The 23,023-nt window shown below is 56.8% G+C and overlaps 1 protein-coding gene across 4 annotated transcripts in view; it reads left to right on the top strand.

Moving 5' to 3' along the window:
• The window catches only part of gps2 (G protein pathway suppressor 2), an 80,301-nt gene extending 64,109 nt beyond the window's left edge, over positions 1–16,192 (top strand). For all 4 annotated transcript variants that reach the window (XM_072493514.1, XM_072493515.1, XM_072493512.1 and 1 more), the window contains exons 10-11: positions 8,515–8,598; positions 15,309–16,192. In XM_072493514.1, coding sequence (XP_072349615.1) covers positions 8,515–8,598; positions 15,309–15,392 — 168 coding nt within the window. In that variant the 3' untranslated portion in view covers positions 15,393–16,192. The remainder of the gene's footprint in view (positions 1–8,514; positions 8,599–15,308) is intronic.
• The last annotated feature ends 6,831 nt before the right edge of the window (positions 16,193–23,023 follow it).

The following is a 23,023-nucleotide window of genomic DNA, read 5'->3' as shown; positions in this document are numbered from 1 at the left end:
TGGGGAACAGGCTGGATTTGGGAGCAGCGTGTGACCGAACTGACTGGGGAACAGGCTGGATTTGGGAGCAGCGTGTGACCGAGCTGACTGGGGAACAGGCTGGATTTGGGAGCAGCGTGTGACCGAGCCGACTGGGGAAAAGGCTGGATTTGGGAGCAGCATGTGACCGAGCCGACTGGGGAACAGGCGGGATTTGGGAGCAGCGTGAGACCGAGCCGACTTGGGAACAGGCCGGATTTAGGAGCAGCCTGTGACCGAGCTGACTGGGGAACAGGCTGGATTTGGGAGCAGCATGTGACCGAGCCGACTGGGGAACAGGCCGGATTTGGGAGCAGCGTGTGACTGAGCCGACTGGGGAACAGGCTGGTTTTGGGAGCAGCGTGTGACCGAGCTGACTGGGGATCAGGCCGGATTTGGGAGCAGCGTGTGACTGAGCTGACTGGGGAACAGGCTGGATTTGGGAGCAGCGTGTGACCGAGCTGACAGGGGAACAGGCGGGATTTGGGAGCAGCGTGTGACCGAGCCGCCTGGGGAACAGGCTGGATTTGGGAGCAGCGTGTGACCGAGCCGACTGGGGAACAGGCTGGATTTGGGAGCAGCGTGTGACCAAGCTGACTGGGGAACAGGCTGGATTTGGGAGCAGCGTGTGACCGAGCTGACTGGGGAACAGGCTGGATTTGGGAGCAGCGTGTGACCGAGCTGACTGGGGAACAGGCTGGATTTGGGAGCAGCATGTTACAGGGCCGACTGGGGATCAGGCCGGATTTGGGAGCAACGTGTGACCGAGCCGACTGGGGAACAGGCTGGATTTGGGAGCAACGTGTGACCGGGCCGACTGGGGAACAGGCTGGATTTGGGAACAGCGTGTGACCGAGCTGACTGGGGAACAGGCTGGATTTGGGAGCAGCGTGTGACCGAGCCGAGTGGGGAACAGGCTGGATTTGGGAGCAGCGTGTGTCCGAGCTGACTGGGGAACAGGCTGGATTTGGGAGCAGCGTGTGACCGAGCCGACTGGGGAACAGGCTGGATTTGGGAGCAGTGTGTGACCGAGCCGACTGGGGAACAGGCTGGATTTGGGAGCAGCGTGTGACCGAGCTGACTGGGGAACAGGCTGGATTTGGGAGCAGCATGTCACAGGGCCGACTGGGGAACAGGCCGGATTTGGGAGCAGCGTATGACCGAGCTGACTGGGGAACAGGCCGGATTTGGGAGCAGTGTGTGACCGAGCCGACTGGGGAACAGGCTGGATTTGGGAGCAGCGTGTGACCGAGCTGACTGGGGAACAGGCTGGATTTGGGAGCAGCATGTCACAGGGCCGACTGGGGAACAGGCCGGATTTGGGAGCAGCGTATGACCGAGCTGACTGGGGAACAGGCCGGATTTGGGAGCAGCGTGTGAATGAGCCGACTGGGGAACAGGCGGGATTTGGGAGCAACGTGTGACCGAGCCAACTGGGGAACAGGCTGGATTTGGGAACAGCGTCTGACCGAGCCGACTGGGGAACAGGCTGGATTTGGGAGCAGCGTGTGACCGAGACGACTGGGGAACAGACTGGATTTGGGAGCATTGTGTGACCGAGCCGCCTGGGGAACAGGCTGGATTTGGGAGCAGCGTGTGACCGAGCCAACTGGGGAACAGGCTGGATTTGGGAGCAGCGTGTGACCAAGCTGACTGGGGAACAGGCTGGATTTGGGAGCAGCGAGTGACCGAGCTGACTGGGGAACAGGCTGGATTTGGGAGCAGCGTGTGACCGAGCCAACTGGGGAACAGGCCGGATTTGGGAGCAGCGTGTGACCGAGCTGACTGGGGGACAGGCTGGATTTGGGAGCAGCGTGTGACCGAGCTGACTGGGGAACAGGCTGGATTTGGGAGCAGCATGTCACAGGGCCGACTGGGGAACAGGCCGGATTTGGGAGCAACGTGTGACCGAGCTGACTGGGGAACAGGCTCGATTTGGGAGCAGCGTGTGACCGAGCCGAGTGGGGAACAGGCTGGATTTGGGAGCAGCGTGTGACCGAGCCGACTGGGGACAGGCTGGATTTGGGAGCAGCGTGTCCGAGTCGACTGGGGAACAGGCGGGATTTGGGAGCAGCGTGTGACCGAGCCGAGTGGGGAACAGGCTGGATTTGGGAGCAGCGTGTGACAGGGCCGACTGGGGAACAGGCTGGATTTGGGAGCAGCGTGTGACCGAGCTGACTGGGGAACAGGCTGGATTTGGGAGCAGCGTGTGACCGAGCCGACTGGGGAACAGGCTGGATTTGGGAGCAGCGTGTGTCCGAGCTGACTGGGGATCAGGCCGGATTTGGGAGCAGCGTTTGACCGAGCTGACTGGGGAACAGGCTGGATTTGGGAGCAGCGTGTGACCGAGCCGACTGGGGAACAGGCTGGATTTGGGAGCAGCGTGTGACCGAGCTGACTGGGGAACAGGCTGGATTTGGGAGCAGCGTGTGACCGAGCCGACTGGGGAACAGGCGGGATTTGGGAGCAGCCTGTGACCGAGCTGACTGGGGAACAGGCTGGATTTGGGAGCAGCGTCTGACCGAGCCGACTGGGGAACAGGCTGGATTTGGGAGCAGCGTGTCACCGAGCTGACTGGGGAACAGGCTGGATTTGGGAGCAGCGTGTGACTGAGCCGACTGGGGAACAGGCTGGTTTTGGGAGCAGCGTGTGACTGAGCTGACTGGGGAACAGGCTGGATTTGCGAGCAGCGTGTGAACGAGCTGACTGGGGAACAGGCTGGATTTGGGAACAGCGTGTGACAGAGCTGACTGGGGAACAGGCTGGATTTGGGAGCAGCCTGTGACCGAGCTGACTGGGGAACAGACTTGATTTGGGAGCAGCGTGTGACAGGGCCGACTGGGGAACAGGCTGGATTTGGGAACAGCGTGTGACCGAGCTGACTGGGGAACAGGCTCGATTTGGGAGCAGCGTGTGACCGAGCCGAGTGGGGAACAGGCTGGATTTGGGAGCAGCGTGTGACCGAGCCGACTGGGAACAGGCTGGATTTGGGAGCAGCTTGTGACCGAGCCGACTGGGGAACAGGCGGGATTTGGGAGCAGCGTGTGACAGGGCCGACTGGGGAACAGGCTGGATTTGGGAGCAGCGTGTGACCGAGCCGAGTGGGGAACAGGCTGGATTTGGGAGCAGCGTGTGACTGAGCCGACTGGGGAACAGGCTGGATTTGGGAGCAGCGTGTGACCGAACTGACTGGGGAACAGGCTGGATTTGGGAGCAGCGTGTGACCGAGCTGACTGGGGAACAGGCTGGATTTGGGAGCAGCGTGTGACCGAGCCGACTGGGGAACAGGCCGGATTCAGGAGCAGCCTGTGACCGAGCTGACTGGGGAACAGGCTGGTTTTGGGAGCAGCGTGTGACCGAGCTGACTGGGGATCAGGCCGGATTTGGGAGCAGCGTGTGACCGAGCCGCCTGGGGAACAGGCTGGATTTGGGAGCAGCGTGTGACCGAGCCGACTGGGGAACAGGCTGGATTTGGGAGCAGCGTGTGACCAAGCTGACTGGGGAACAGGCTGGATTTGGGAGCAGCGAGTGACCGAGCTGACTGGGGAACAGGCTGGATTTGGGAGCAGCGTGTGACCGAGCCAACTGGGGAACAGGCCGGATTTGGGAGCAGCGTGTGACCGAGCTGACTGAGGAACAGGCTGGATTTGGGAGCAGCGTGTGACCGAGCTGACTGGGGGACAGGCTGGATTTGGGAGCAGCGTGTGACCGAGCTGACTGGGGAACAGGCTGGATTTGGGAGCAGCATGTCACAGGGCCGACTGGGGATCAGGCCGGATTTGGGAGCAACGTGTGACCGAGCCGACTGGGGAACAGGCTGGATTTGGGAACAACGTATGACCGAGCTGACTGGGGAACAGGCCGGATTTGGGAGCAGCGTGTGAATGAGCCGACTGGGGAACAGGCGTGATTTGGGAGCAACGTGTGACCGAGCCAACTGGGGAACAGGCTGGATTTGGGAGCAGCGTGTGACCGAGCCGAGTGGGGAACAGGCGGGATTTGGGAGCAACGTGTGACCGAGCCAACTGGGGAACAGGCTGGATTTGGGAGCAGCGTCTGACCGAGCCGACTGGGGAACAGGCTGGATTTGGGAGCAGCGTCTGACCGAGCCGACTGGGGACAGGCTGGATTTGGGAGCAGCGTGTGACCGAGACGACTGGGGAACAGGCGGGATTTGGGAGCATTGTGTGACCGAGCCGCCTGGGGAACAGGCTGGATTTGGGAGCAGCGTGTGACCGAGCCGACTGGGGAACAGGCTGGATTTGGGAGCAGTGGGTGACGGAGCCGACTGGGGAACAGGCTGGATTTGGGAGCAGCGTGTGACCGAGCCGACTGGGGGACAGGCTGGATTTGGGAGCAGCGTGTGACCGAGCTGACTGGGGAACAGGCTGGATTTGGGAGCAGCGTGTGACCGAGCCAACTGGGGAACAGGCTGGATTTGGGAGCAGCGTGTGACCAAGCTGACTGGGGAACAGGCTGGATTTGGGAGCAGCGAGTGACCGAGCTGACTGGGGAACAGGCTGGATTTGGGAGCAGCGTGTGACCGAGCCAACTGGGGAACAGGCCGGATTTGGGAGCAGCGTGTGACCGAGCTGACTGGGGAACAGGCTGGATTTGGGAGCAGCGTGTGACCGAGCTGACTGGGGGACAGGCTGGATTTGGGAGCAGCGTGTGACCGAGCTGACTGGGGAACAGGCTGGATTTGGGAGCAGCATGTCACAGGGCCGACTGGGGAACAGGCCGGATTTGGGAGCAACGTGTGACCGAGCCGACTGGGGAACAGGCTGGATTTGGGAGCAGCGTGTGACCGAGCCGACTGGGGAACAGGCTGGATTTGGGAGCAGCGTGTGACCGAGCTGACTGGGGAACAGGCTGTATTTGGGAGCAGCGTGTGACCGAGCCGAGTGGGGAACAGGCTGGATTTGGGAGCAGCGTGTGACCGAGCCGAGTGGGGAACAGGCTGGATTTGGGAGCAGCGTGTGACCGAGCTGACTGGGGAACAGGCTGGATTTGGGAGCAGCGTGTGACCGAGCCGACTGGGGAACAGGCTGGATTTGGGAGCAGCGTGTGACCGAGCCGACTGGGGAACAGGCTGGATTTGGGAGCAGTGTGTGACCGAGCCGACTGGGGAACAGGCTGGATTTGGGAGCAGCGTATGACCGAGCTGACTGGGGAACAGGCCGGATTTGGGAGCAGCGTGTGAATGAGCCGACTGGGGAACAGGCGGGATTTGGGAGCAACGTGTGACCGAGCCAACTGGGGAACAGGCTGGATTTGGGAACAGCGTCTGACCGAGCCGACTGGGGAACAGGCTGGATTTGGGAGCAGCGTGTGACCGAGACGACTGGGGAACAGACTGGATTTGGGAGCATTGTGTGACCGAGCCGCCTGGGGAACAGGCTGGATTTGGGAGCAGCGTGTGACCGAGCCAACTGGGGAACAGGCTGGATTTGGGAGCAGCGTGTGACCAAGCTGACTGGGGAACAGGCTGGATTTGGGAGCAGCGAGTGACCGAGCTGACTGGGGAACAGGCTGGATTTGGGAGCAGCGTGTGACCGAGCCAACTGGGGAACAGGCCGGATTTGGGAGCAGCGTGTGACCGAGCTGACTGGGGAACAGGCTGGATTTGGGAGCAGCGTGTGACCGAGCTGACTGGGGGACAGGCTGGATTTGGGAGCAGCGTGTGACCGAGCTGACTGGGGAACAGGCTGGATTTGGGAGCAGCATGTCACAGGGCCGACTGGGGAACAGGCCGGATTTGGGAGCAACGTGTGACCGAGCTGACTGGGGAACAGGCTCGATTTGGGAGCAGCGTGTGACCGAGCCGAGTGGGGAACAGGCTGGATTTGGGAGCAGCGTGTGACCGAGCCGACTGGGGACAGGCTGGATTTGGGAGCAGCGTGTCCGAGTCGACTGGGGAACAGGCGGGATTTGGGAGCAGCGTGTGACCGAGCCGAGTGGGGAACAGGCTGGATTTGGGAGCAGCGTGTGACAGGGCCGACTGGGGAACAGGCTGGATTTGGGAGCAGCGTGTGACCGAGCTGACTGGGGAACAGGCTGGATTTGGGAGCAGCGTGTGACCGAGCCGACTGGGGAACAGGCTGGATTTGGGAGCAGCGTGTGTCCGAGCTGACTGGGGATCAGGCCGGATTTGGGAGCAGCGTGTGACCGAGCTGACTGGGGAACAGGCTGGATTTGGGAGCAGCGTGTGACCAAGCCGACTGGGGAACAGGCTGGATTTGGGAGCAGCGTGTGACCGAGCTGACTGGGGAACAGGCGGGATTTGGGAGCAGCCTGTGACCGAGCTGACTGGGGAACAGGCTGGATTTGGGAGCAGCGTCTGACCGAGCCGACTGGGGAACAGGCTGGATTTGGGAGCAGCGTGTCACCGAGCTGACTGGGGAACAGGCTGGATTTGGGAGCAGCGTGTGACTGAGCTGACTGGGGAACAGGCTGGATTTGCGAGCAGCGTGTGAACGAGCTGACTGGGGAACAGGCTGGATTTGGGAACAGCGTGTGACAGAGCTGACTGGGGAACAGGCTGGATTTGGGAGCAGCCTGTGACCGAGCTGACTGGGGAACAGACTTGATTTGGGAGCAGCGTGTGACAGGGCCGACTGGGGAACAGGCTGGATTTGGGAACAGCGTGTGACCGAGCTGACTGGGGAACAGGCTGGATTTGGGAGCAGCGTGTGACCGAGCTGACTGGGGAACAGGCTCGATTTGGGAGCAGCGTGTGACCGAGCCGAGTGGGGAACAGGCTGGATTTGGGAGCAGCGTGTGACCGAGCCGACTGGGAACAGGCTGGATTTGGGAGCAGCTTGTGACCGAGCCGACTGGGGAACAGGCGGGATTTGGGAGCAGCGTGTGACAGGGCCGACTGGGGAACAGGCTGGATTTGGGAGCAGCGTGTGACCGAGCCGAGTGGGGAACAGGCTGGATTTGGGAGCAGCGTGTGACTGAGCCGACTGGGGAACAGGCTGGATTTGGGAGCAGCGTGTGACCGAACTGACTGGGGAACAGGCTGGATTTGGGAGCAGCGTGTGACCGAGCTGACTGGGGAACAGGCTGGATTTGGGAGCAGCGTGTGACCGAGCCGACTGGGGAAACGGCTGGATTTGGGAGCAGCATGTGACCGAGCCGACTGGGGAACAGGCGGGATTTGGGAGCAGCGTGAGACCGAGCCGACTTGGGAACAGGCCGGATTTAGGAGCAGCCTGTGACCGAGCTGACTGGGGAACAGGCTGGATTTGGGAGCAGCATGTGACCGAGCCGACTGGGGAACAGGCCGGATTTGGGAGCAGCGTGTGACTGAGCCGACTGGGGAACAGGCTGGTTTTGGGAGCAGCGTGTGACCGAGCTGACTGGGGATCAGGCCGGATTTGGGAGCAGCGTGTGACTGAGCTGACTGGGGAACAGGCTGGATTTGGGAGCAGCGTGTGACCGAGCTGACAGGGGAACAGGCGGGATTTGGGAGCAGCGTGTGACCGAGCCGAGTGGGGAACAGGCTGGATTTGGGAGCAGCGTGTGACTGAGCCGACTGGGGAACAGGCTGGATTTGGGGGCAGCGTGTGACCGAGCTGACTGTGGAACAGGCTGGATTTGGGAGCAGCGTGTGACCGAGCTGACTGGGGAACAGGCTGGATTTGGGAGCAGCGTGTAACCGAGCCGACTGGGGAACAGGCCGGATTTGGGAGCAGCGTGTGACCGAGCTGACTGGGGAACAGGCTGCATTTGGGAGCAGCGTGTGACCGAGCTGACTGGGGAACAGGCTGGATTTGGGAGCAGGGTGTGACCGAGCTGACTGGGGAACAGGCTGGATTTGGGAGCAGCGTGTGACCAAGCTGACTGGGGAACAGGCTGGATTTGGGAGCAGCGTGTGACCGAGCTGTCTGGGGAACAGGCCGGATTTGGGAGCAGTGTGTGACCGAGCCGACTGGGGAACAGGCTGGATTTGGGAGCAGTGGGTGACCGAGCCGACTGGGGAACAGGCCGGATTTGGGAGCAGCGTGTGACCGAGCCGACAGGGGAACAGGCCGGATTTGGGAGCAGCGTGTGACCGAGCTGACTGGGGAACAGGCTGGATTTGGGAGCAGCGTGTGACCGAGCTGACTGGGGAACAGGCTGGATTTGGGAGCAGCGTGTGACCGAGCCGACTGGGGAACAGGCTGGATTTGGGAGCAGCGTGTGACAGGGCCGACTGGGGATCAGGCTGGATTTGGGAGCAGCGTGTGACCGAGCTGACTGGGGAACAGGCTGGATTTGGGAGCAGCGTGTGACCAAGCCGACTGGGGAACAGGCTCGATTTGGGAGCAGCGTGTGACCGAGCTGACTGGGGAACAGGCTGGATTTGGGGGCAGCGTGTGACAGGGTGGGGGGGGGGTGGGAATGGGGGCAGGGGGGGAGCGGGGGGGGATGGGGGGGCGGGGGGAGGTGCAGAGATGTGAAACGTTCTGGAAGTCCCGGATTAATCAGACCTCTTCCCATCTTTTCCAGGCCGGATTGGCCTACGTCCACCCACAAAGACCAGCATCACCCGGGGCATTCCCTCACGGATCGTCCCCTCAGCAAACTCTCCCGGTGAGTCGCTGTCAATAATACGGTGCCTCCAAACACCGCAGGGAGCTTCAGCGGTTACTCCTGCCGCGGTTTATTGGTGGGAAGATACTGTTCAGGAACTCTTCAACAAACCTGGAACTGGTATAGGAACCACCTCTTCTCAGCTTTACTCTGTATCTAACCGCGTGCTGTACCTGTCCTGGGAGTGTTTGATGGGGACAGTGTAGAGGGAGCTTTACTCTGTATTTAACCGCGTGCTGTACCTGTCCTGGGAGTGTTTGATGGGGACAGTGTAGAGAGAGCTTTACTCTGTATCTAACCCCGTGCTGTACCTGTCCTGGGAGTGTTTGATGGGGACAGAGTAGAGAGAGCTTTACTCTGTATCTAACCCCGTGCTGTACCTGTCCTGGGAGTGTTTGATGTGGACAGTGTAGAGGGAGCTTTACTCTGTATCTAACCCCGTGCTGTACCTGTCCTGGGAGTGTTTGATGGGGACAGAGTAGAGGGAGCTTTACTCTGTATCTAACCCCGTGCTGTACCTGTCCCGGGAGTGTTTGATGGGGACAGTGTAGAGAGAGCTTTACTCTGTATCTAACCCCGTGCTGTACCTGTCCTGGGAGTGTTTGATGGGGACAGTGTAGAGGGAGCTTTACTCTATATCTACCCCCGTGCTGTACCTGTCCTGGGAGTGTTTGATGGGGACAGAGTAGAGAGAGCTTTACTCTGTATCTAACCCCGTGCTGTACCTGTCCTGGGAGTGTTTGATGTGGACAGTGTAGAGGGAGCTTTACTCTGTATCTAACCCCGTGCTGTACCTGTCCTGGGAGTGTTTGATGGGGACACTGTAGAGCGAGCTTTACTCTATATCTAACCCCGTGCTGTACCTGTCCTGGGAGTGTTTGGTGGGCACAGTGTAGAGGGAGCTTTACTCTGTATCTAACCCCGTGCTGTACCTGTCCTGGGAGTGTTTGATGGGGACAGTGTAGAGGGAGCTTTACTCTATATCTACCCCCGTGCTGTACCTGTCCTGGGAGTGTTTGATGGGGACAGAGTAGAGAGAGCTTTACTCTGTATCTAACCCCGTGCTGTACCTGTCCTGGGAGTGTTTGATGTGGACAGTGTAGAGGGAGCTTTACTCTGTATCTAACCCCGTGCTGTACCTGTCCTGGGAGTGTTTGATGGGGACAGTGTAGAGAGAGCTTTACTCTGTATCTAGCCCCGTGCTGTACCTGTCCTGGGAGTGTTTGATGTGGACAGTGTAGAGGGAGCTTTACTCTGTATCTAACCCCGTGCTGTACCTGTCCTGGGAGTGTTTGATGTGGACAGTGTAGAGGGACCTTTACTCTGTATCTAACTCCATGCTGTACCTGTCCTGGGAGTGTTTGGTGGGCACAGTGTAGAGGGAGCTTTACTCTGTATCTAACCCCGTGCTGTACCTGTCCTGGGAGTGTTTGATGTGGACAGTGTAGAGGGACCTTTACTCTGTATCTAACTCCATGCTGTACCTGTCCTGGGAGTGTTTGGTGGGCACAGTGTAGAGGGAGCTTTACTCTGTATCTAACCCCGTGCTGTACCTGTCCTGGGAGTGTTTGATGTGGACAGTGTAGAGGGACCTTTACTCTGTATCTAACCCCGTGCTGTACCTGTCCTGGGAGTGTTTGATGGGGACTGTGTAGAGGGAGCTTTACTCTGTATCTAACCCCGTGCTGTACCTGTCCTGGGAGTGTTTGATGGGGACAGTGTAGAGGGAGCTTTACTCTGCATCTAACCCCGTGCTGTACCTGTCCTGGGAGTGTTTGATGGGGACAGAGTAGAGGGAGCTTTACTCTGTATCTAACCCCGTGCTGTACCTGTCCCGGGAGTGTTTGATGGGGACAGTGTAGAGAGAGCTTTACTCTGTATCTAACCCCGTGCTGTACCTGTCCTGGGAGTGTTTGATGGGGACAGTGTAGAGGGAGCTTTACTCTATATCTACCCCCGTGCTGTACCTGTCCTGGGAGTGTTTGATGGGGACAGAGTAGAGAGAGCTTTACTCTGTATCTAACCCCGTGCTGTACCTGTCCTGGGAGTGTTTGATGTGGACAGTGTAGAGGGAGCTTTACTCTGTATCTAACCCCGTGCTGTACCTGTCCTGGGAGTGTTTGATGGGGACAGTGTAGAGCGAGCTTTACTCTATATCTAACCCCGTGCTGTACCTGTCCTGGGAGTGTTTGGTGGGCACAGTGTAGAGGGAGCTTTACTCTGTATCTAACCCCGTGCTGTACCTGTCCTGGGAGTGTTTGATGGGGACAGTGTAGAGGGAGCTTTACTCTATATCTACCCCCGTGCTGTACCTGTCCTGGGAGTGTTTGATGGGGACAGAGTAGAGAGAGCTTTACTCTGTATCTAACCCCGTGCTGTACCTGTCCTGGGAGTGTTTGATGTGGACAGTGTAGAGGGAGCTTTACTCTGTATCTAACCCCGTGCTGTACCTGTCCTGGGAGTGTTTGATGGGGACAGTGTAGAGAGAGCTTTACTCTGTATCTAGCCCCGTGCTGTACCTGTCCTGGGAGTGTTTGATGTGGACAGTGTAGAGGGAGCTTTACTCTGTATCTAACCCCGTGCTGTACCTGTCCTGGGAGTGTTTGATGTGGACAGTGTAGAGGGACCTTTACTCTGTATCTAACTCCATGCTGTACCTGTCCTGGGAGTGTTTGGTGGGCACAGTGTAGAGGGAGCTTTACTCTGTATCTAACCCCGTGCTGTACCTGTCCTGGGAGTGTTTGATGTGGACAGTGTAGAGGGACCTTTACTCTGTATCTAACTCCATGCTGTACCTGTCCTGGGAGTGTTTGGTGGGCACAGTGTAGAGGGAGCTTTACTCTGTATCTAACCCCGTGCTGTACCTGTCCTGGGAGTGTTTGATGTGGACAGTGTAGTGGGACCTTTACTCTGTATCTAACCCCGTGCTGTACCTGTCCTGGGAGTGTTTGATGGGGACTGTGTAGAGGGAGCTTTACTCTGTATCTAACCCCGTGCTGTACCTGTCCTGGGAGTGTTTGATGGGGACAGTGTAGAGGGAGCTTTACTCTGCATCTAACCCCGTGCTGTACCTGCCCTGGGAGTGTTTAATGGGGACAGTGTAGAGGGAGCTTTACTCTGTATCTAACTCCATGCTGTACCTGTCCTGGGAGTGTTTGATGGGGACAGTGTAGAGGGAGCTTTACTCTGTATCTAACCCCGTGCTGTACCTGTCCTGGGAGTGTTTGATGGGGACAGTGTAGAAGGAGCTTTACTCTGTATCTAACCCCGCGCTGTACCTGTCTTGGGAGTGTTTGATGGGGACAGTGTAGAGGGAGCTTTACTCTGTATCTAACCCCGTGCTGTACCTGTCCTGGGAGTGTTTGATGTGGACAGTGTAGAGGGAGCTTTACTCTGTATCTAACCCCGTGCTGTACCTGTCCTGGGAGTGTTTGATGGGGACAGAGTAGAGGGAGCTTTACTCTGTATCTAACCCCGTGCTGTACCTGTCCCGGGAGTGTTTGATGGGGACAGTGTAGAGAGAGCTTTACTCTGTATCTAACCCCGTGCTGTACCTGTCCTGGGAGTGTTTGATGGGGACAGTGTAGAGGGAGCTTTACTCTATATCTACCCCCGTGCTGTACCTGTCCTGGGAGTGTTTGATGGGGACAGAGTAGAGAGAGCTTTACTCTGTATCTAACCCCGTGCTGTACCTGTCCTGGGAGTGTTTGATGTGGACAGTGTAGAGGGAGCTTTACTCTGTATCTAACCCCGTGCTGTACCTGTCCTGGGAGTGTTTGATGGGGACAGTGTAGAGCGAGCTTTACTCTATATCTAACCCCGTGCTGTACCTGTCCTGGGAGTGTTTGGTGGGCACAGTGTAGAGGGAGCTTTACTCTGTATCTAACCCCGTGCTGTACCTGTCCTGGGAGTGTTTGATGGGGACAGTGTAGAGGGAGCTTTACTCTATATCTACCCCCGTGCTGTACCTGTCCTGGGAGTGTTTGATGGGGACAGAGTAGAGAGAGCTTTACTCTGTATCTAACCCCGTGCTGTACCTGTCCTGGGAGTGTTTGATGTGGACAGTGTAGAGGGAGCTTTATTCTGTATCTAACCCCGTGCTGTACCTGTCCTGGGAGTGTTTGATGGGGACAGTGTAGAGAGAGCTTTACTCTGTATCTAGCCCCGTGCTGTACCTGTCCTGGGAGTGTTTGGTGGGCACAGTGTAGAGGGAGCTTTACTCTGTATCTAACCCCGTGCTGTACCTGTCCTGGGAGTGTTTGATGTGGACAGTGTAGAGGGACCTTTACTCTGTATCTAACTCCATGCTGTACCTGTCCTGGGAGTGTTTGGTGGGCACAGTGTAGAGGGAGCTTTACTCTGTATCTAACCCCGTGCTGTACCTGTCCTGGGAGTGTTTGATGTGGACAGTGTAGAGGGACCTTTACTCTGTATCTAACCCCGTGCTGTACCTGTCCTGGGAGTGTTTGATGGGGACTGTGTAGAGGGAGCTTTACTCTGTATCTAACCCCGTGCTGTACCTGTCCTGGGAGTGTTTGATGGGGACAGTGTAGAGGGAGCTTTACTCTGCATCTAACCCCGTGCTGTACCTGTCCTGGGAGTGTTTGATGGGGACAGAGTAGAGGGAGCTTTACTCTGTATCTAACCCCGTGCTGTACCTGTCCCGGGAGTGTTTGATGGGGACAGTGTAGAGAGAGCTTTACTCTGTATCTAACCCCGTGCTGTACCTGTCCTGGGAGTGTTTGATGGGGACAGTGTAGAGGGAGCTTTACTCTATATCTACCCCCGTGCTGTACCTGTCCTGGGAGTGTTTGATGGGGACAGAGTAGAGAGAGCTTTACTCTGTATCTAACCCCGTGCTGTACCTGTCCTGGGAGTGTTTGATGTGGACAGTGTAGAGGGAGCTTTACTCTGTATCTAACCCCGTGCTGTACCTGTCCTGGGAGTGTTTGATGGGGACAGTGTAGAGCGAGCTTTACTCTATATCTAACCCCGTGCTGTACCTGTCCTGGGAGTGTTTGGTGGGCACAGTGTAGAGGGAGCTTTACTCTGTATCTAACCCCGTGCTGTACCTGTCCTGGGAGTGTTTGATGGGGACAGTGTAGAGGGAGCTTTACTCTATATCTACCCCCGTGCTGTACCTGTCCTGGGAGTGTTTGATGGGGACAGAGTAGAGAGAGCTTTACTCTGTATCTAACCCCGTGCTGTACCTGTCCTGGGAGTGTTTGATGTGGACAGTGTAGAGGGAGCTTTACTCTGTATCTAACCCCGTGCTGTACCTGTCCTGGGAGTGTTTGATGGGGACAGTGTAGAGAGAACTTTACTCTGTATCTAGCCCCGTGCTGTACCTGTCCTGGGAGTGTTTGATGTGGACAGTGTAGAGGGAGCTTTACTCTGTATCTAACCCCGTGCTGTACCTGTCCTGGGAGTGTTTGATGTGGACAGTGTAGAGGGACCTTTACTCTGTATCTAACTCCATGCTGTACCTGTCCTGGGAGTGTTTGGTGGGCACAGTGTAGAGGGAGCTTTACTCTGTATCTAACCCCGTGCTGTACCTGTCCTGGGAGTGTTTGATGTGGACAGTGTAGAGGGACCTTTACTCTGTATCTAACTCCATGCTGTACCTGTCCTGGGAGTGTTTGGTGGGCACAGTGTAGAGGGAGCTTTACTCTGTATCTAACCCCGTGCTGTACCTGTCCTGGGAGTGTTTGATGTGGACAGTGTAGAGGGACCTTTACTCTGTATCTAACCCCGTGCTGTACCTGTCCTGGGAGTGTTTGATGGGGACTGTGTAGAGGGAGCTTTACTCTGTATCTAACCCCGTGCTGTACCTGTCCTGGGAGTGTTTGATGGGGACAGTGTAGAGGGAGCTTTACTCTGCATCTAACCCCGTGCTGTACCTGCCCTAGGAGTGTTTAATGGGGACAGTGTAGAGGGAGCTTTACTCTGTATCTAACTCCATGCTGTACCTGTCCTGGGAGTGTTTGATGGGGACAGTGTAGAGGGAGCTTTACTCTGTATCTAACCCCGTGCTGTACCTGTCCTGGGAGTGTTTGATGGGGACAGTGTAGAAGGAGCTTTACTCTGTATCTAACCCCGCGCTGTACCTGTCTTGGGAGTGTTTGATGGGGACAGTGTAGAGGGAGCTTTACTCTGTATCTAACCCCGTGCTGTACCTGTCCTGGGAGTGTTTGATTGGGACAGTGTAGAGGGAGCTTTACTCTGTATCTAACCCCGTGCTGTACCTGTCCTGGGAGTGTTTGATGGGGACAGTGTAGAGGGAGCTTTACTCTGTATCTAACCCCGTGCTGTACCTGTCCTGGGAGTGTTTGATGGGGACAGTGTAGAGGGAGCTTTACTCTGTATCTAACCCCGTGCTGTATCTGTCCTGGGAGCGTTTGATGGGGACAGTGTAGAGGGAGCTTTACTCTGTATCTAAACCCGTGCTGTACCTGTCCTGGGAGTGTTTGATGGGGACAGTGTAGAGGGAGCTTTACTCTGTATCTAACCCCGTGCTGTACCTGTCCTGGGAGTGTTTGATGGGGACATTTGAGGGAACCGGCTCCCTATCAGCTGTAGATGAGCAGGTTTGCTTTGAACTGAAAGCTATTTTTCTGATCGTGATTCATTGTGAATCTCTTGCTGCCGTTTCGTTAGAGCTTTGTTGCTGGATCTGTCCTCATTGTGGTCTTTTCTTGTGTCTTTTCCAGGCTGGTTTCCAAACTGCGGGGCAGACAACTCCCCGCCATGCGTACCTTGCGCACAGCCAGGGGCAGCGCTACTACCATCCGTAGGTGCTGCTGGAGATGCCTTGAATACCTCCCAATACACCCCCCCCCCCATCTTGGCTCGGCGTAGGGGAGGACGGGACCGTGGAGGATCATCAAATTGTCACATTCAGGACGCACACCTTTGCCAATTGTGAGAAGTCAGATACAGAAGGTGGAGAGGGCAGATCGACGGCAGGAAGTGGCCTCGGGTCCATGTTCCCACCCACACCACGTTACCTCGGGCAGTGCAGCACCCTCCCTCAGCGCTGCCGTGGGGAAGTTGGCCTGGAATCTCTCGACGTGAACCGGGATGAGGTGGAATTTTGAGCTCACAAAGGGCGACAGTGTTTCGCACCGCTGCCTCACAGCGCCAGGGGCCCGGGCTCGATCCCCGGCTGGGTCACTGTCTGCGCGGAGTCTGCACTTCCTCCCCCGTGTCTGCGTGGGTTTCCTCCGGGTGCTCCGGTTTCCTCCCACAAGCCCAAAGATGTGTGTGTTTGAGTGGATTGGACGTGATCAATTGCTCCTCAGCGTCCAGGGAGGTGCGGGTTAGGTGGGGTTAAGACAGGGGAGTGGGCCTGGGGAGGGAGCTCTTTCAGAGGTTCGGCGCAGACTCGATGGGCCGAATGGCCTCCTTCTGCACTGTCAGAGGGACAAGTTTGCCAGTCAGAGATGAATGGGAAGAGATGCAGATGTGAGAAAGTGACTTTATAATATTTCAAACCAATGAAATCATTGTCCGGTCAAGAATGTTGTAATGATCCAGCCCTTCAGCAATGTATTCCTGACACAACTGATTCTCTAAATGAGATAGATTCGGAATTTATCTGACTTCTTGACTCGTTTTTACGTTGGGCAAACACCAAAACTGCCTCCAAATTTGGGGGCAGATTGAGTCTCATGTTCGGGGGCAAGGCCCTGAACACCCGGGATACGGGCAGTAACACAGAAACGGGTAGCACCGTGGTTAGCACTGCTGCCTCACACCAGGGACCTCGGTAGCACCGTGGTTAGCACTGCTGCCTCACACCAGGGGCCCCAGTAGCACAGTGGTTAGCACTGCTGCCTCACACGCCAGGGACCCCGGTAGCACCGTGGTTAGCACTGCTGCCTCACACCAGGGACCCCGGTAGCACCGTGGTTAGCACTGCTGCCTCACGCCAGGGACCCCGGTAGCACCGTGGTTAGCACTGCTGCCTCACACCAGGGACCCCGGTAGCACCGTGGTTAGCACTGCTGCCTCACACCAAGGACCCCGGTAGCACCGTGGTTAGCACTGCTGCCTCACACGCAAGGGACCCCGGTAGCACCGTGGTTAGCACTGCTGCCTCACACCAGGGACCCCGGTAGCACCGTGGTTAGCACTGCTGCCTCACACGCCAGGGACCCCGATAGCACCGTGGTTAGCACTGCTGCCTCACACCAGGGGCCCCGGTAGCACCGTGGTTAGCACTGCTGCCTCACGCCAGGGACCCCGGTAGCACAGTGGTTTGCACTGCTGCCTCACACACCAGGGACCCCGGTAGCACCATGGTTAGCACTGCTGCCTCACACACCAGGGACCCCGGTAGCACAGTGGTTAGCACTGCTGCCTCACACACCAGGTGCCCCGGTAGCACAGTGGTTAGCACTGCTGCCTCACACCAGGGACCCCGATAGCACCGTGGTTAGCACTGCTGCCTCACACCAGGGACCCCGGTAGCACAGTGGTTAGCACTGCTGCCTCACACCAGGGACCCCGGTAGCACAGTGGTTAGCACTGCTGCCTCACACGCCATGGACCCCGGTAGCACCGTGGCTAGCACTGCTGCCTCACACCAGGGACCCCGGCAGCACAGTGGTTAGCACTGCTGCCTCACACCAGGGACCCCGGTAGCACAGTGGTTAGCACTGCTGCCTCACACGCCAGGGACCCCGATAGCACCGTGGTTAGCACTGCTGCCTCACACCAGGGACCCCGGTAGCACAGTGGTTAGCACTGCTGCCTCACACCAGGGACCCCGGTAGCACAGTGGTTAGCACTGCTGCCTCACACCAGGGACCCCGATAGCACCGTGGTTAGCACTGCTGCCTCACACCAGGGACCCCGGTAGCACGGTGGTTAGCACTGCTGCCTCACACCAGGCACCCCGTAGCACAGTGGTTAGCACTGCTGCCTCACACCAGGGACCCCGGTAGCACCGTGGTTAGCACTGCTGCCTCACACACCGGGGACCCCGGTAGCACAGTGGTTAGCACTGCTGCCTCACCCGCCAGGGACCCCGGCAGCACAGTGGTTAGCACTGCTGCCTCACACGCCAGGGACCCCGGTAGCACAGTGGTTAGCACTGCTGCCTCACACCAGGGACCCCGGTAGCACCGTGGTTAGCACTGCTGCCTCACACACCGGGGACCCCGGTAGCACAGTGGTTAGCACTGCTGCCTCACCCGCCAGGGACCCCGGCAGCACAGTGGTTAGCACTGCTGCCTCACACGCCATGGACCCCGGTAGTACAGTGGTTAGCACTGCTGCCTCACACACCAGGGACCCCGGTTGCACAGTGGTTAGCACTGCTGCCTCACACACCAGAAACCCCGGTAGCACAGTGGTTAGCACTGCTGCCTCACACGCCATGGACCCCGGTAGCACAGTGGTTAGCACTGCTGCCTCACACACCAGGGACCCCGGTAGCACAGTGGTTAGCACTGCTGTCTCACACGCCATGGACCCCGGTAGCACAGTGGTTAGCACTGCTGCCTCACACCAGGGACCCCGGTAGCACAGTGGTTAGCACTGCTGCCTCACACGCCATGGACCCCGGTAGCACAGTGGTTAGCACTGCTGCCTCACACACCAGGGACCCCGGTAGCACAGTGGTTAGCACTGCTGCCTCACAAGCCAGGGACCCCGGCAGCACCGTGGTTAGCACTGCTGCCTCACACACCAGGGACCCCGGTTGCACAGTGGTTAGCACTGCTGCCTCACACGCCAGGGACCCCGGTAGCACAGTGGTTAGCACTGCTGCCTCACAAACCAGGGACCCCGGTAGCACAGTGGTTAGCACTGCTGCCTCACACCAGGGACTACGCAGCACAGTGGTTAGCACTGCTGCCTCACACACCAGGGACCCCGGTAGCACAGTGGTTAGCACTGCTGCCTCACACACCAGCGACCCCGGTAGCACAGTGGTTAGCACTGCTGCCTCACACGCCAGGGACCCCGGTAGCACCGTGGTTAGCACTGCTGCCTCACGTCAGGGACCCCGGCAGCACCGTGGTTAGCACTGCTGCCTCACACGCCGGGACCCCGGTAGCACCGTGGTTAGCACTGCTGCCTCACACCAGGGACCCCGGTAGCACCGTGGTTAGCACTGCTGCCTCACACGCCAGGGACTCCGGTAGCACCGTGGTTAGCACTGCTGCTTCACACGCCAGGGACCCTGGTAGCACAGTGGTTAGCACTGCTGCCTCACACCAGGGATCCCAGTAGCACAGTGGTTAGCACTGCTGCCTCACACGTCGGGGACACCGGTAGCACAGTGGTTAGCACTGCTGCCTCACACGCCAGGGACCGTGGTAGCACCGTGGTTAGCACTGCTGCCTCACACGTCAGGGACCGCGGTAGCACAGTGGTTAGCACTGCTGCCTCACACACCAGGTGCCCCGGTAGCACAGTGGTTAGCACTGCTGCCTCACACACCAGGGGCCCCGGTAGCACCGTGGTTAGCACTGCTGCCTCACACACCAGGGACCACGGTAGCACAGTGGTTAGCACTGCTGCCTCACACACCAGGGGCCCCGGTAGCACCGTGGTTAGCACTGCTGCCTCATACACCAGGGACCGCGGTAGCACAGTGGTTAGCACTGCTGCCTCACACGCCAGGGACCCCTGTAGCACCGTGGTTAGCACTGCTGCCTCACACACCAGGGACTGCGGTAGCACAGTGGTTAGCACTGCTGCCTCACGCCAGGGACCCCGGTAGCACAGTGGTTAGCACTGCTGCCTCACACGCCAGGGACCCCGGTAGCACAGTGGTTAGCACTGCTGCCTCACATGGCAGGGACCCCGGTAGCACCGTGGTTAGCACTCTGCCTCACATGCCAGAGACCCCGGTAGCACCGTGGTTAGCACTCTGCCTCACACGCCAGGGACCCCGGTAGCACAGTGGTTAGCACTGCTGCCTCACACGCCAGGGACCCCGGTAGCACCGTGGTTAGCACTGCTGCCTCACACGGCAGGGACCCCGGTAGCACCATGGTTAGCACTGCTGCCTCACACGGCAGGGACCTTGGTAGAACAGTGGTTAGCACTGCTGCCTCACACGCCACGGACCCCGGTGTGTGAGCTCTGGGATTAACCTTGTGAATCTCCTCTGCACACCCTCCAGCGCCAGTACGTCCTTTCTCAGGTAAGGAGACCAAAACTGAACACTGTACTCCAGGTGTGGCCTCACTAACACCTTATACAATTGCAGCATAACCTCCCTAGTCTTAAACTCCATCCCTCTAGCAATGAAGGACACAATTCCATTTGCCTTCTTAATCGCCTGTTGCACCTGTAAACCAACTTTTTGCGACTCATGCACTAGCACACCCAGGTCTCTCTGCACAGCAGCATGTTTTAATATTTTATCATTTAAATAATAATCCCTTTTGCTGTTATTCCTACCAAAATGGATAACTTCACATTTGTACATGAAAATAAAATAAAAGAAAATACATAAAAGGGCAACACAAGGTATGCAATATAAATACATAGACACCGGCATCCAATGAAGCATACAGGGTGTAGTGTTAATGAGGTCAGTCCATAAGAGGGTCGTTTAGGAGTCTGGTAACAGTGGGGAAGAAGCTGTTTTTGAGTCTGTTCGTGCGTCTTCTCAGACTTCTGTATCTCCTGCCCGATGGGAGAAGTTGGAAGAGTGAGTAAGCCGGGTGGGAGGGGTCTTTGATTATGCTGCCCGCTTTCCCCAGGCAGGGGAGGTGTAGATGGAGTCAATGGATGGGAGGCAGGTTTGTGTGATGGACTGGGCGGTGTTCACGACTCTCTGAAGTTTCTTGCGGTCCTGGGCCGAGCAGTTGCCATACCAGGCTGTGATGCAGCCCGATAGGATGCTTTCTATGGTGCATCTGTAAAAGTTGGTAAGAGTCAATGTGGACATACCGAATTTCCTTAGTTTCCTGAGGAAGTATAGGCGCTGTTGTGCTTTCTTGGTGGTAGCGTCAACATGGGTGGACCAGGACAGAGTTTTGGAGATGTGTACCCCTAGGAATTTGAAACTGCCAACCATCTCCACCTCGGCCCCGTTGATGCTGACAGGGGTGTGTACAGTACTTTGGGTGGACACCCTGACTGGGTTCGAAGAAAGTCTTGCAGGAGAGAACGGAAGCGAGGCAGTTCCTAAAGCTCCCAAACTACAGCCCCGACAAGAATGCGCCTCCATTTGTCCCCCTTCGGAGCTGTCTTCACTAACCCATCCCCGCAATTTCTCAATATTGGCTGCCCAATAATAAACTTAACAAATTGGGGAAAGGCAAACCTGCAGACTGTCTCTCTGGGGGAACGACCGGTGGAACCTTGGGGTTTTACCCGCCCCAATAAACCAGGACACTAATTTGTTAAGTCTGACAAAAAAGGGGTCAGGGAGCAAAGTGGGGAGACATTGCAAAATAAATAAAAATCTCGGGAGAGCATTCATTTCAATAGTCTGAACCCTGCCCACCAGGGACAGGGGGAGGTTATTCCCCTTCTGTAAGTCAGATTTGACCCCCATTAACCAGACTAGTATCATTTAATTTATGGAACGAGACCCAATCGTGGCCACCCGGATTTCCAGATCTGGAGCTGGCAAAGATTGGCTCCCTCCCCGGGGGGGGTTAGCCGCGAAGTATTCGCTCTGATCCAGATTCGCCTTGTACCCAGAGAAGGACCAAAACACCTCAGTCACATTTTCAGCGTCCATGGATACGATCACCTCTGGTTTGGGCACAGGGGAATGGACTATATTGAACAGCTGACGTACGTTGGCCAGCAACGGCCGACCCTGAACAATGTTTGTCTGGTCTTCGATGATCACCAGAAGTAGGCGACATGGTGGAACAGTGGTTAGCACTGCTTCCTCACGGCGCTGAGGACCCAGGTTCAGTTTCGGCTCCGGGTCACTGTCCGTGTGGAGTTTCCTCATTCCCCCCCGTGCCTGCGTCGGTCTCAACCCCCACAACCCAAAAAGATGTGCAGGGTAGGCGGATTGACCGCGCTAAATTGCCCCTCAACTGGGAAAAGAAATATTTAGGTGCTCTAAATTTAGAACATAGAACATAGAACGATACAGCGCAGTACAGGCCCTTCGGCCCACGATGTTGCACCGAAACAAAAGCCATCTAACCTACACTATGCCATTATCATCCATATGTTTATCCAATAAACTTTTAAATGCCCTCAATGTTGGCGAGTTCACTACTGTAGCAGGTAGGGCATTCCACGGCCTCACTACTCTTTGCGTAAAGAACCTACCTCTGACCTTTGGATTTCGGCGGCAGCGGTGCGCAGGGGCCTTCTTGGAGGTGAGTAGTTAGTTTAAAAGCACTTACCTTTACAGGAGCAGCCCTTTGGATTTCGGCGGCAGCGGTGCGCAGGGGCCTTCTGGGAGGTGAGTAGTTAGTTTAAAAGCACTTACCTTTACAGGAGCAGCCCTTTGGATTTCGGCGGCAGCGGTGCGCAGGGGCCTTCTGGGAGGTGAGTAGTTAGTTTAAAAGCACTTACCTTTACAGGAGCAGCCCTTTGGATTTCGGCGGGAACCGGAAGTTCGACCTCTGGCAAGTCCCCCCCCCCCCAACCAATAAATTCTGGTGGAGAGGAAACCCGAGACACTACACGTGTAGTGTCTCCCACCCGCCCTCCTCCTCTAACCTAATAATAAGACCCATTGGTGTAAGGTAAGTGCCATATTATATTATTATATTATTAGCATTGTGCAGGTCAAGGATTGGAGGTGGAGGAGCAGTCTCTGTCAGCGAGAGAACCTGAGAACATCTCAGAAGGCAAGTAAGTGATTTTTACTTTTATACCTGTTTTTCAAATTGTGTGTGTCGGGGGGGAAACTGAAGTGACATCACAGAAAAGCTGTGACCTGAGTGGCTGGTTGGGATTCTAACCTAAATTTTTTTGAGTATTTGGGAACTAATTAAACATAATAACTTAATTATAATTTAGAGGATATCTAAGCCAGAGATCGGAGAATATTATAGTTAGCTATCGCATTTCTATTAGAAATCTATTGCTAGGAAACAGATAGTTGACAGTAACTTTGAAATTTAAAAAAAGTATTTAAAAAAAAAAAAGACAAATTTTAATTTTAATTAATTGACGCAATGTCAGTTAGAGGGGTGCTGTGCTCTGACTGTGAGATGTGGCAGGTCCGGGAGGCTTCCAGCGTCCCGGATGGCTTCATCTGCAGAAAGTGCACCCAACTGCAGCTCCTCACAGACCGCATGGTTCGGTTGGAGCAGCAATTGGATGCACTTAGGAGCATGCAGGTGGCGGAAAGCGTCATAGATCGCAGTTATGTAAATGTGGTCACACCCAAGGTGCAGGCAGAGAAATGGGTGACCACCAGAAAGGGCAGGCAGTCAGTGCAGGAATCCCCTGTGGTTGTCCCCCTCTCGAACAGATATAC

Source organism: Scyliorhinus torazame, chromosome 31 (genome assembly GCF_047496885.1).
Source record: "Scyliorhinus torazame isolate Kashiwa2021f chromosome 31, sScyTor2.1, whole genome shotgun sequence".
NCBI classification, from domain to species: domain Eukaryota; kingdom Metazoa; phylum Chordata; class Chondrichthyes; order Carcharhiniformes; family Scyliorhinidae; genus Scyliorhinus; species Scyliorhinus torazame.
This window is presented reverse-complemented; position numbering and strand designations above follow the sequence as displayed.